This window comes from Aedes aegypti, chromosome 3 (assembly GCF_002204515.2).
Source record: "Aedes aegypti strain LVP_AGWG chromosome 3, AaegL5.0 Primary Assembly, whole genome shotgun sequence".
NCBI lineage: Eukaryota > Metazoa > Arthropoda > Insecta > Diptera > Culicidae > Aedes > Aedes aegypti.
The window spans coordinates 200,506,643-200,521,671 of NC_035109.1; the positions used below are offsets into that span (position 1 = coordinate 200,506,643).

Genomic DNA, 15,029 nt, shown 5'->3' on the forward strand with positions numbered 1-15,029 from the left:
ACGAACTCGTTTACTACAGGTGACAGACGACGGAAGATGATCTGGGATAATACTTTGTAGGCCGCATTTAGAATGGTGATCGCTCGAAAGTTCTCACAATCTAACTTGTCCCCTTTCTTGTAGATGGGGCATATTACCTCTTCCTTCCACTCCTCCGGTAGCTGCTCTGTTTCCCAGATTGTGCCTATCAGCTGGTGCAGACAAATGGCCAGCCTCTCCGGACCCATCTTTATGAGTTCAGCTCCGATACCATCCTTACCAGCAGCTTTATTGTTCTTGAGCTGGTGAATGGCATCCTTAACCTCCCTCAAAGTGGGGGCTGGTTGGTTTCCATCTTCCGCAGTACCGACGAAGGCGTTCCCTCCGTTGTCCCGTCCTCCATTGCCTATGCTCTCAGCGCCATTCAGGTGCTCGTCGAAGTGCTGCTTCCACCTTTCGATCACCTCACGCTCGTCCGTCAAAATGCTCCCATCCTTATCCCTGCACATCTCGGCTCGCGGCACGAAGCCGTTGCGGGATGCGTTGAGCTTCTGATAGAACTTACGCGTTTCTTGAGACCGGCAAAGCTGTTCCATCTCCTCGCACTCCGTCTCCTCCAGGCGGCGTTTTTTCTCCCGAAAGAGGCGGGTCTGCTGTTGCCGTTTCCGTTTGAAGCGTTCCACGTTCTGCCGGGTCCCTTGCTGCAGCATGACCGCCCGCGCTGCATTCTTCTCCTCCAAAACCTCCTGGCACTCCTCGTCGAACCAATCGTTCCGTCGACTCCGTTCCAAGTACCCGACGTTGCTCTCAGCTGCATCGTTGATGGCTGCTTTTACTGTTCTCCAGCAGTCCTCAAGAGGGGCTTCGTCCAGCTCACCCTCTTCCGGTAATGCAGCCTCGAGGTGCTGCGCGTATGCCGCTGCGACATCCGGTTGCTTGAGCCGCTCTAGGTCATACCGGGGCGGCCGTCGGTACCGTACGTTGTTAACGACGGAGAGTTTTGGGCGCAGTTTGACCATCACCAGATAGTGGTCAGAGTCGATGTTAGCGCCACGATAGGTCCTGACGTCGATAATGTCGGAGAAGTGCCGACCATCAATCAGAACGTGGTCGATTTGAGATTCCGTCTGCTGTGGTGATCTCCAGGTGTATCGGTATGGAAGGCTGTGCTGGAAGTAGGTGCTACGAATGGCCATATTCTTGGAGGCGGCAAAATCTATTAGTCGTAGGCCGTTCTCGTTCGACAGCCGGTGGCCGCTGAACTTTCCAATCGTCGGTCTGAATTCCTCCTCCTGGCCAACCTGAGCGTTTAGATCTCCTATGATGATTTTGACGTCGTGGCTTGGGCAGCTGTCGTACTCGCGTTCGAGCTGCGCGTAAAAAGCGTCTTTATCATCATCAGTGCTTCCGGAGTGAGGGCTGTGCACGTTTATTATGCTGAAGTTGAAGAACCGTTTATTATGCTGAAGTTGAAGAAACTTGCACATTCTCTCATTGATCGGCCACCACCCGATCACGCGCCTCTGCATATCACCCATCACTATAAAAGCTGTTCCCAGCTCGTGTGTGTTGCCGCAGCTCTGGTAGATGGTATGGTTACCTCTAAACGTTCGCACCATTGATCCCTTCCAACACACTTCCTGCAACGCTACGATGCCGAATCCACGGTCCTTCAGCACGTCGGCGAGTATGCGTGTGCTCCCGATGAAGTTGAGAGATTTACAGTTCCACGTACCGAGCTTCCAATCGCTAGTCCTTTTACGTCGCTGTGGTCTTCGCCGATTGTCCCGGTTCGTATTCTCTCGTTGATTATTCGTTGCTTGATTTTTTTACGGCTGGCTTGCAGGGCCTGACACCAATCCCCTAGATTTCCGGAGGACCATTCCCCCTAAATGTTCGGAGGACCATAGTGCACAGTTTAGCTTAGAGTCCTTCTCTGGCACTCGGACGATGATCAGCCGCCCCTGACATGGGGAACAGACGCTGTTGTGAGCCGCTCCTAACATGGAGTACAGACGCTCAAGGTTTGCAGAAGCAAAAGCAAAAGCAAACCCCCCCCTTCCCTGTCAGCATACGACCCAAGTTCCCACCGGGGGTTGGTTACCCGATCTTCCCTAAGGTTACTCGTACCCCGGCCAGTACCGCGAGGAGGTAGGGATAGGAGTTGCTGGGCAAGAGGCTAAGGACCGCACAGAGGGGTCTATTTTATTCCTTCAGGTACGCGAGGTACCAATGGTACGCCATGCCCAGCCATTTACCAACCTGCTGGGCTGCAACACAGTGGTTTAAACAGTTAGCTATGTACGCGAATACGTAAAAAATCGACACGGAAATGGCCTACAAAATGGCTTAAGTTTCTCACATGGTCTTAAATTAGTAATAAATAGTGATATAGAGAATCACGCTTATACATATATCAGCATGGCAGTGTCCATATATTTCGTTACGCTACTATATTAACCCCTCTACCGGCAGCTTCATTTTTGGAAGCAAGAAAAAATTTAAATCGCGATAACTTTTTTTGTTTCTCGGTATTTTTGCGCCTTTTTCAGAAGTTCTCAAAACACTCTTCTTCTTGTTACATTGATCATTCGTCATATGGATCCTGACATATTCTGAAATTCTTGGGGGACCGACGTGTGACTATAACCCACGTATTTATCTCAGGCTACAGGATTTTTATCGTATTCGGATATCCACTCCTCGGAACAATTCATTAATGAGAGTATGTTGTGAAAAATGAAGCAATTTGGTGCAGTCGTCTTTGAGTAATGAGCATTTATGTTGCTGGTACTACGCTGGCCAAATAAAGATCTTGAAAATTTCAAAAAACCTCATATCATAATTTTCAGATATCTCTGAGAATACACAACTACTTTGTATGATATTTGCAGAGCAGCTCCTTATTACATAATATTGTATAGCCCAGATCTCATTTTTACGATAAGTTGACGTAAAACAAAATTGCCGCCTGAGACATTTTATATGGAAAATGTCGGTCCCCCAAGGAACATGGGAATATCTTTAAAACCAGATCACCAATCATCAATACTGACACGGATTCTTAAACTAGAAGAGTTTTTTGGGAAATTGTGAATAAATGGTGCAAAAATACCAAGAAACAAAAAAGTTATCGCGATTTGATTTTTTCTTGCGGTAGAAAATGAAGCTGCCGTTATCGGTTATTACACCGTTTTACATAGCCAATCAGCACGAAACCTGTTGTGTTCAGTAGATCACATTCACATGATTGAGCTACATTAGGGTGCGGCTTATTTTTCAAAAGTTCTCAAAACCAAAAATTCGTGTGCTCTACTGAATTCAAATAACAATAAAAGAGAAACCTCAAAATTTGAGCCAAAAATATTAACATTTAGAGGTGGCGCAAGCGTCTTGAAGGTGAATTTTCAAGTTATAAAAAATGACCTTCAGTGATGTAAACATAACTTTGTTATTTTTCAACCGATTTTGAAACTTTTAGCACCATTATCTTCCAAATTAAATTTATGTATACTTTGTTGAACACCACATTTGTTTACTTGATCCAAAACATTAGAAAAAATAATTCATATTCCTTATAATTTTAATTTCCATACACCTAATTTGACCAAGGTACTCCTTATTTGGCCACTCTCATGAGAAATCTATGTGATTGGCCTATTTAGGAACCGAATCTAAATCTCTGGCCGAAAATGGTTCTGGAAGCTTATATTTACCAGCGAGATTTTCAAAGCGAAAACATGGTCTCAGTTCTGTTCCGATTTTTGTCATATATAATATGAATTAAAAACAAAACCGGTGTTTTTACCCACATAATTCAATATTAACATGGCATTTCATCATTCTATACATTTTTTTGCCAAACAGGATTACGTGGTAAGCGAGCAAATATAGATGATTACATAGAAGGAAATAAACGTACCACATTTACCAGTTACTTTGGAATGCAAGGGAATAAGGAACCTCTGGTAAGTGCGTCACTGTATTTCATATCTTTTGTTAGTAAATAATGTTTATTTGAAGAGTATTCTTTCAAAAGCTTCAGGATATTTCCGAGGTCGAGGGAAGAAATACAAATATCTCGGTAGTTTTATAGGCGTCAGGGGAAAAAGGTAACACAACACAATTAGATTATTAGATCCAGATAGATTATTATATCCTAGTCATAATGCTTTTCCTATCTAGTTTAAATTGGTATAGCATGGTTATAGAAATAATTCAATATCATGTGTACTGGACTCTTCTTTATTTGTGTAAATAGAACATGTAGAAGTATGAAATCGTTTGAAATCATCAAATACGTCCATTAGCATCTATATCAGACCAGATGGTATCCTTATTATCTGTACACGATAAACGCTTTTCACTCTATAAAAAAGAGCCCCTCATATCGACAATCTATACCTTATCAATATGGATAGGAAAACAAACAAATTTATCATCCCAAGGATTCATAGCTACAGATTTAGAGTCCATCTTGTCTGAATTGTTTCACCTTTATAAACGTATCTATCACGGATCCCAGCCAGATCATTACCTTGTTTCAATAACACAAATTCCTTTCTAGTGGCAACCGTGGAGATGCAGAGGTGATCTCGATTACTAGTAGGGTGATTTGCCCATTATTGCGGTATTCCCTATCATTGCGGTATAAGAATAAAATCCTTATTATTAATCGAAAACTTTATTTTCTTTGGATGTGGTTGATGATGGTGAAAGTTTTCAATATTCCCGAGCTTAACCAAATGAACGCATTCGAAATTAAACGAGTTTGATCGTTGGAAGAACAGTTTTGAATGATGCATCAGGAAGAGCATATATTTTTAACCAATCCCTCTATACGGAACGAATATCATTAGCGTTAATATTTAGCTTAGAACCGCAACAATTACATGCAGCAGGTACCGTCAAAGCACCAGTAGCCGCTCATGTTCCAGTAGCCCGCTCACGAGTTTAAAAAGTCAGGTTTCCTCAGTAAATACATGAAAATTGCTCACAGTTGGCTTAAATATGTGGATTCGAAATGGCTAGCAGCTAAAGTTTATAAATATACTTTGTTTAAACTTGTCTTTTTTCAGTGTGAGCGGGCTACTGGGACATGAGCGGCTACTGGTGCACTGATGGTATATCAATTCATGATGGATGTAGTTGTTACATGATAGACGTTTAATTTTGAAGAAAATTTTTATGTTTTTGAGAAAAAGCATATATCGCAATAATAATACAATGAAAATAGCTTTTTGTCTACTATTGTGATATCTGTATAACACATTCAAAAATTTGATGTTTCAATAGTAATTTGTAAATATCGGTCAGCCAATCGGGAGCGTCTAAGAGACTCCCCGACTCAACTGCCTCAGGGTCGGCACGCCTACCTTAATTTACCGCGGACAGGGAATCTTCGCACTAGAATATAGGAAAACCCAAGCACTTCACTATTTAAAACTCCTACTTTATTTTCCTCCACAGGCTGTATTTCTTCTACCATCTACTTTACTACACTTTCTTCCCACTTTCTTATGTACTAATCTGACCATACACTTCGGGGCCCCTTCTTCTCACAGCTACCACCTGTCCCCTCCTTCCTCTCGGCCTGGTATCAGCCGCCGGCGTTCTCCTTCCACACAAGTATGCTTCGGCCACGTCTGGTCACGCTCTCCTTGGGTTGGCTTGGGGGACTTCGGCTGCAGCCTGCTGGGACCCTCCTACGCGTCCTAGGCTACCGATTTGGTGACGGATCGGTCTTCGGCTAATACCGATGCCGGAAAGTACTCGGAATAGGCCTCTAGGACGTCGTAGGGCGGTAATAGAAATATTGTGGTTTCTATACCAAAAAACGGCGGGGTCCTGGTGGAATGGAAAAGGAGTTAAACCACGGTAATAGAAATTGTGGTTTTCTTTGGCGGTTACCTGGTGTCCACTTTCCGCTATCTTCTTCCTCACACAACTCTTCGTCTGGTTTCCACTTAACTTTATAATTTTAGCTTAACGACTAGCTTCTTCAGCTGTATCCCGGCAAGTGAACGACCAGTAATTTATTTTCGACCGTAGTGGTTCTTGGCCTAGGTCGTCGGTCATTCCCCTTTTCCATTCGGTTTTTCAACGATGGCCCCCATTTCGCCACCCCTCATGGCCGTCCGAACGTTATGCTACCAGACATCTGATGGTGGGTTTTGGGAGCTCAGTGGGTGGTAGCCTGAATGGTTACGGTCAACTGACATATGCTTGCCCTAGCTGACATATGCTGCATAGTGCTACTGGGAAAAACCTACACAACTATTACAAACATTTCCTGTCATATATTTCAACGGACAAACAAAATACAAAATCCCTTAAACACTATCACTCAACAAACCAAACACTTACACATTCTAAATGTAATTTCTAGAAACATTTTTAATGTGTTTAAAATACTATTTTGTGACATTATTTTTTGTCATTCATACATTTATTCATCCAAATAACAGCTTTCTGTTTATCTTTACTCAGTATTTCTTTTACAGTCAGGTCTCCTATTAAACGCTACCCACCCACTTTACAATCACTTCAATTTCTCAATTGTCATCTAGTTGATTCGAGATTCTAAAAAATCAGTACTCATGTAAAAATGCATTTAAAACTAAGAAACACGATAATCTCAGGGAAGCAATCCTTAAAACACCGAAATTGTGAGGTATGCTTAAGTTAAAAAATAATTTCACTTTTAGTGACTAGTGGTCTCATATGGAACATACAAGTCTATTTACATTAACATTGTCCAACTACGATGGAAGAGCCTGGGCTTGAGCTTGATTGGCCGCCCGTGTTTGCTACTCCAGTTTCGCCAGATCAGCTGCACTTACACAAGGAACCAACCAGATGACTGCTTGGGACTAACATACGCGTTACGTGTATAAGTGCTGGTGATCTTCTATTTTTAGGCAACAATGGCGCCTGCCACGTCAGAATGCAGCCCAATGAGGGGAAGGGGGAATAATTGATGATGCATTAAACTGGCTCCCACAGTAGACCGGTCATACCCCTGCATCTACGCCAGTTCATGCGGGAAGGTGTAGGGGTGTTGAATTTATGGCAGAGAGGCTTGCTGTTTGGTTAGCAGACTGCCTATTAGGGTGGTTCAAAAAATCGATTTTAGTTCCACACCGATTCTAGACCAAATTCTGAGTGCCCTCCCGAAGTTTGAGCTCATTTGGATGAAAACTGAGACTACACAACCCCTTCAAAGTTTGTATAGGAAATACTATGAGGAAAGATAGCAATTCATTCAATTAGTGATTGATTTTTGTAAGAGTCGAAAATCTTTGGATATGAATCAACAACCGATTTGGAAACGGTCTTCGGCGAAGCTGTAGCTGCGAAAATCTAACTGTATCAGCCTTGTTCTAACTCTTAAGACCACGTGGGCAAACACTATGACCGATTGAATGAATTGCTTGCTTTTCTTATAGTTATTCCCATACAAACTTTGAAGGGCTTGTGCAGTCGCATTTTTTATCCAAATGAGCTCAAATTTTGTGAGGACACTCAAAATTTTGTATAGAATCGAATGAGTTAAATAAATTGGAGCATAAACGATTTTTTGAACCATTTTTTTTTTAAATAAGCTCAAATTTTGGGAGGACACTCAAAACTTGGTCTAAAATCGAATGAGCAAAATCCGACAAAAATCATTTGGTTGTGTTGATTCGTTTTCGAATCGTGGCATAACGTAATTAATTAGTTTTCTTTATAGATATGTCCAATAACTCACAAACTGGCAGTACCGTGCAGTGTCATTAACATGGAAAGAGCAAAATTTCAATGCTCAAATCAAACATTGTGTGACATTTAATGTAGGGAAAGTGTACCAGTTATGGCCATAGTGGTTCCCTATTTGGTCATATGTGAAATTTTGATAGCTTTCACATTTTAAATGTTTTTGAATGTGCTAACATCAAGATAAATCTTAAATCTAACTACTACAACACACAAAAATTTTCAAAATTTGAAGACATTGAAATAATTACGTATGGCGAAATAGGGAACCACTATGTCCATAACTGGTACACTTACCCTAATAAAATATATGTTTTTTGAAATACCGCAATAATAGGAATGCACTATCGCGATAATAGCGCAAATGAAGAGCATCAGATTTATGAAGGTTTGATTTCTGAATGTACTTTTTTTGTACTTTCCATATTAATGAAAGGTTCTACACATCGCATTGCAAAATACGACAATATTTAAGTTTTGGATACTGAAATACGATTTAAATTACAACACCGTGCTTAAGTCCTCCATAATAATACGGATATCATAATCAATATATGTAGAACTAACATTCCTTTCTCTCCTCGATGGCCGTAATTGATAACATAAATTGAAAGATGTGGACCCCCTCCACCTCCGTAACGCTTTTTTAATAAAGAATTTCAACTTTTTGTATGAGCCGTAACACTTGAGCGTTACGTAATTTGTGAACGGTACCAAAGATCATCAGGGCTGCCTAAATCAGGCCCACGTTGTATAAAATGAAGAGTAGAAACGGACATAAATGATCTATACCTTGTTTTAAATAATAAGGGTTATCTGGCGTATTATGCTCCCCCGGAGCAAAACGACTGTTTTGAGGTTTCGATGAATATTTTGAGAGCTGCAAGGGAGAGGGGGAATAAAAATGAAAAAAAAAAACAAAGGTAGAATTACATTATTTTATTGCGTTTTTATGTTTAATTCTATTTAAAAATTGTCAAACAAGTAGCGGTAATCTTATTTTTTTACGATTGTCCCCGGATTGTCGTTTAAGGTGAAATAGTTTGGAATTCAATTTCTAAGATTGTACTAAAACTCCAAAGGCACTAATCTTGCGAAGAAAGCATCCATCAACAGTGACCTTTTTATTTTGAATTTGTGCACTAAAAGAAATCTTAAAATAAGAAGTGCGTTTGAAAACGTGAGTAGAGGCACAATTGAGCTCTCGCCGAGCGGTGTCACGAACACATGCGCAAATTTGCTGGTTGAAAATACTGCCATTTGATTTTGCTGGGAGCAGCTGATCTTTGTTTATATTTTCAACCAGCAATCTACAAGTAGTGTTGGTGACATGTAACATGTATGTACACGAGCGCAGAAACCACTATTCGGTCATTGTTAAGGTCATCTTTGGATTCCGAAATGTTTCATCATGGTTTTAAGACTTCAAAAATATTGAATACCTAACATGGGTTAAAAAATATTGATCTTTCTTTCTCCCCTTCAAAATTTTTGACTTTTTGAAGGATGAGGGTTTAACATAAACATAAATTGATATTGCATAAGATACAAAATTTGCATTTATAAAGGTCATGACTCGAACTTAGTCTCGGTTGAATTAAAAAACTGTTATTTTATCTTATCCATCGTTTCGGTCCGTTTGGGAACTTTACCGGGGACAAGATTAAGAAGCAGTATTTTTAACTTGTCTAGAGTGATAGCCATAATTTTTAAATTTATATTGAAAACATTGTAAGGGAGATTATAGTAGCATTCTTATTTAAAATCGCAATATACATTTTATAAGTATGAGTAGTAATTATACAATCTTATACGAGAATGTATATCAAAACATTCTATTATCTTTCCAATTTCAGATTCTTGGAAGTGACAAAATCTACAGTCAACTAAACAGAATGAACTGGCCCGTCAATGATCGACTCCAAATGGATCGAACGCCTCCTAAACGGGTGCCGAATGGTTTTTTAGGAGTGCGTGGAAAAAAATGGACAGGTAATTAATATGTTATCTATCGAAATAAAAGCTCTTCTTTAATTATCTTTGATCAAAAGTTTCGGATAAGCTGATTGCTCTTTTTGTGATTGGAAATTTTAAGTAGTCAATTGCATAACAAAAGTGTAAGCGATAAATTCAACTGACACACCCAATCTGCAGACGACGTCTGCACGAGTTGTCTTTTGATTCTACCGTTATTAGCTTTATTTTATAACGAATGTCTGGCTTAAGTCACTAACGTTCTCATTTTTTTTTCAGATACGATTTATGACGAATAAAACGCTTCACACAATCTCAAGTTCACCGAACAAACCAATAGTAAAATCACTACGAAATAAACTCGCTCAGTTGTCAAGGAAAACAATATGACTTTATTTTACTTCAGTAAGACTTAGTAGAAAACAAAGCCGATATTTTGTAATTTTGAACTTCTCGCAAAATGTATTACAGGGGCCAAAAACCATTAACAATCAAAAGTGTATCATCTAGTTTCTAAGTATCTGAACACTGCTACGGTGATGAGGAAATTATTCTTTAACTGATAGTGGTGTTAGTTTCATGCACGCTGAAACGATGAGTTACGCAAATGGTGTTTGGACCCTCATAATAAGTTATTAGAAGACACAAACAAGTTAAAATGAGCAACTTTTTTTACCATATTTTTTTTTTATCTGTCACCTTCTTCTGTTTTAGTTTGCTTTTGTAATCAAAAGTTGATAACCTCGCTCCAATAAAATTATTTAACTTTTTGATACTTTTGTTGAATCGTTGTATACTATGTTTTATTTAGTTTTGGAACAGATTTGGATAGGAGACACATGACGAACTGAAATAATAGTAACCAATAAGGTAATTAGAAAAAAAAGCACTTTTTTCTTTTATATGCAATCAATAGGTGTACCGATCATACAAAAAAGATACAACATAGTACTGAGCAGCAATGACGCTTGCACTAGACCGATGCTCCGCCATTTCAGAACGATATTAATTGTGGTAAAAACCATCCTCTCTATATTTGAAATGTTTAGAATGAAATTGTACTATGTACACGTCGTTTGTAGTTTGTGGAAATCAATATGTAAAGGTGCAATTTGCCCTCCAGCTATTCATCATAATTTTCTAGGCATAAAAGTAACATACAGTATTGAATATTCTATTTTAGTTCTATTGTATCACTCGCATTAGTAAGATAAGTGTTATCGGTTTGAGCGTTTATTCAGTTATGATTCTTAGGGTCGATTTCTTCACCTTCGCTTAAGCCATAAACCACGTTTACCTATACATTTAAACCAAGTTTAAGGGCTAAGCGATAGTGAAGAAACCGCTTATTAATCAGTCAGGTTATGTTTTAGTCATGGCCTACTTTAGATTGAAAATAGCTTACTGTTCATGTGAGTACAAAATGCTTGAATACTTCACTCACAGAAAGCTTTAAATAAGAAGATCAGCTTCGTTGGCATACTATTTCTCGCGGAACATTACTAAAGGACCTATGTACAAATGAGAGATTCTCTCCTCTCTCGTTCTCTTTCGATTATAACAGTGGAATACTAAAGATTTTGGGAAGTTTTTCACTATAGATCGAAAGTCAATTTCCTTGACTAGCGTTTCATAAAAAAAACGCAACAGAAGAGATTAATGTGACTCAGTTATTAATGAAAGAGAAAGTAAACAAAGAGAGCCTCTCAATGTTAGATAGGTCCTTTAGTAATGTTCCGCGAGATTTCTTTAAAAAAGTGCGTTTGAAAACGCGAATAGGGCTTATGTGATGGCCAGCTTTGTATTCTGAGATGTTTAACCTTTAGATTCTCTCAAAGCGAAATTCTCTTAGCTACAACTTTGCTGGAGAAACATGTTGATAGGACATCTGGGTAATATTGTTATCATTGACCTCAAAGTTTGTAGCATTCCGATATAATTATTCAATAACTTTCAGAGCTGCTTTTCACAGTAGAACATACCTAATAACGTTCAGTTTTTGCCATCATGAACTTTATTGTTGCCTATCAAGAGTTGATGCAACACGAAAGAGACCATCAACCTTTTCATAGAAAAGCTGATAAATTGCTAAATACGAATACTTTCCCATAGTAGCGAGTGCTCAGCTAAAAGTCGTCCAAATCATTTCAAACTTTGGGGAGATGCCGTGAATCGTAAGTCAGTCCCATCTGCATTTTCATCAAAAGTTGTGTTGAGTTCAGTTTTCATATATATATCTTTCAATCCTCTTCTAGCTGCACTAATGAGATAATATGATTTATTCGGAAAAAAAAAAATAAAACAGCAAGTCAAATTGTCCCATAATGAAGATTAATATCATATCAGTCCCACTACAGATTTACGCATCGTGTAACGTAAAATTGAATCGTGTTTTGATCATCTTTATATTTTTCTCGGAAAAATATCGCATTGAAAAGCAAATTGTGAAATTTTTATTAAGATTTGAACATGCTCCAGTCCTCTGGGATTTTTTTTAAATGTTTGTATGGAAAACTTCACAGTCCATTTTTTCAATGCCTACTTTTTACAGATGGGATTGGGCATAGCTTGCGATGCCCGGCAGTTTAGGGGAGCAAAAACATAATAGTTTGCATCGGTCTAGTTAGCAAAAACATAAATGTTTGAGGTCTAGTTGTTTACTGACAGTCCATCTTGGTGTGATATCAGCAATCTCAATTACCGTGCAATTAGAATTCCAATTACCGTGAGAGCACCATATTCTAAACGGTTAGGAAACCCCAATTTGAATAACACAAATAATTGTGGATTTCAACTTCTGGGATAATAGTTTGTCTTGCCGCTGCATTTGTTTGGATATCTAAATGAACGTATACAATAAAATCAGGCGTCAATCATTTGAAATGATTGCACCTCGTTTGGCATAAGGCCGTTTGGCACAAGGTCATTTGACATAAAATCGTTTGGCATAATGAATAATTTGGAATAAGCAGATTCAAATACAATATCACGCATTTGAAAACATACAAACTTATTTCATTGAATATAGGCATTTTTGAAGCTTTTTACCGATATCTTCACCGACGAGCCCTTGCCATTTTTTGGTATGATCTCAACAAGCGTGGTGTTTTTTTTTCTATCTTTATTAACGAGATTTTTAGCCCCTGGCTAGTTCATCGCGGTACCAACGGCTTAACTTCCCTTCCGAAGAAAACGTCATTATAACTCTCACGTCATAAGTGACTATCTCGGGGGTGGGATTCAATACCAGGTCATTGGCGTCAGAGGTGTGTGTTCTAACCCTACACCATGTCCGTCTCCAAGCGTGGTGTTCATTCATAGATTTGACAAGCCATGGATGTCAAAAATTGTAGTTACATTAGAGTGTAAAACTGAATGAAACTCGTTTCGGAATAATAATTTTCTCTAAATCCCAGAACATAGAGTATTATTAAGCTTGTTGTGACATACATATTTGAAAGAAGGGATAATTTGTGATTTAAAATAATATTTTTTTAGTATACACTCGAAACGAGATCATGTGCATGTAAAAAAATGTGTGTTGAAATATTAGCAGGTTCCAAAGTAATGATCCTTCTAACATCACGAAACAGAAAGAATTGATAAAACAGTAAAATATGAAAATGTATAACATTTAGCTTTACTAAATATTATCTCATAACAGTATTAATATAAAGAATAACCTATGTTTTAAAGAAGGAAAAAATATGATTAAGACACGCCGAAAGTAATTGCACCATAATAAAACAAAATGACATTGAAAATTGCGTTCAGAATCATCAGAGTAACTGCAGTAATAGATTTATCTTTTCACTGAAAACTTGAGCAGATCAATGTTATCGATTGCCACCTTTATGCCAGTTGAAAAAAAAATCAAATATAGCTCCTAAGAACAGCCTATTTATAAAAGAAGGTAAAATTTATTTACATTTTTAATCAACAGTTTTTATGCCTATAATTCTCAAAAGAATAACTAATGTTTATATAAAGGTTAATTTCTGGCTAAATAATAAAATACTATTGACAACTACTTTCCTAGTATGATATAATTTGTTCAAGAGCATATGATTCTTGAATAAAGTGTCATTTTTGTATCAATTGCCTCAAAATATGCCTGATATCGTCAAAGGGATTCAATAGAAACGTAAAAACGAATGTCATTTTAATATATCCTTGGTTTCAGACTCATTATGCTAGAAGACCATTATGCGAAATAACCATTATGCCAAAACGACCTACCACCATTTGATAACATCACGTTTTTGTCTGTCGCATGCATGTTGCTAATTATGAACAGCGTTGGAAAAACAACTTAATCATGTTGAATTTCAGCGTGACATAATGTTTATACCATTTCTTATAGTTTTGAAATGCTACAATGAATCAAGTTTCGAAACATTTAGTTCAACATTTATGTTGAATGTAAAAACTATGAATGCTTAGTATGTGGAACAGATCGTTCAGAATACGGCGCTGTCTATATCAATAGTGCTGGCATGGTATTTTAATATCAAATTTCAATTAACGAGGAAATATATATATACGTTAATTAGAAACTTACCGCGATTCAAATCGCTGAGCGTTTGATTGTTTGCAGTGATATTTTCCTCCAAAGTTAAGTTCGTTCTTTGTTTGAAATGAAAGTCGTATTCATAGTCAAAGTGTACTTCACGTTCAATCTGTTCCAGAAAAGGTAAAAAATAGTGGCATAAGCCATAGTGTTTTTTTTTTTCTTCACGAAAAGGTCAAGTGAATAGCGCAATCATTATTATTACTATTTGTTGAGAACATATCACCTAAAATTGTAAATTGCAAAGAAAACGCTACCTGTATATAACAACACTATGCAATGTAATTTTAAGATACAAATTAAAGCTGAAATAACAAATTATGCAAATGAAACATTATTTTTTTCTAATAGGAGGGAAAGAAAAGTTGAAAAATTCTTCAAGTTAGATACCGTTATTTATCTGTCTTATGTCCTACTTACAGGTCGGGTTTGATTACCCGTGGCTCGATTATCTATGATTTACATTGGCATAGCAAGACTCGTTCTGGAGGGGGCGTACGGGGGCTCAAGGAGGGGCCTAGAAAATTTTACATAAGTAATGTGGGACTCAATAAATAATTGTCGAGTGTGCAACCGATTACGTTGCAATTAGCAACCTAATTAGATGTAATTTGAATGAGGCTATAGTAGGCTAAGAAATTTTTAAATAAAATTCTTTCCCTTTTGCCGACGTTCTTACCCAATAGAGACGTGTTCACGTGTAGCTCTGCCTATTTTATTAGGTTATCGGCCCAGCGCGGAAGAAAAACTT

At 38.1% G+C, this 15,029-nt stretch overlaps 1 protein-coding gene across 4 annotated transcripts in view; it reads left to right on the forward strand.

The window, feature by feature from the left end:
* Positions 1-10,095, forward strand: part of LOC5568206 (tachykinins) — a 72,084-nt gene extending 61,989 nt beyond the window's left edge. For 2 of the 4 annotated variants that reach the window (XM_001652085.2, XM_021853587.1), the window contains 3 exons: positions 3,847-3,947; positions 9,591-9,726; positions 9,988-10,095. In XM_001652085.2, coding sequence (XP_001652135.2) covers positions 3,847-3,947; positions 9,591-9,726; positions 9,988-10,007 — 257 coding nt within the window. In that variant the 3' untranslated portion in view covers positions 10,008-10,095. Of the gene's footprint in view, positions 1-3,846; positions 3,948-4,002; positions 4,092-9,590; positions 9,728-9,987 lie in introns of those variants that run through there. The other 2 variants (XM_021853586.1, XM_021853588.1) reach the window with 2 other exon arrangements.
* Positions 10,096-15,029: the final 4,934 nt, after the last annotated feature.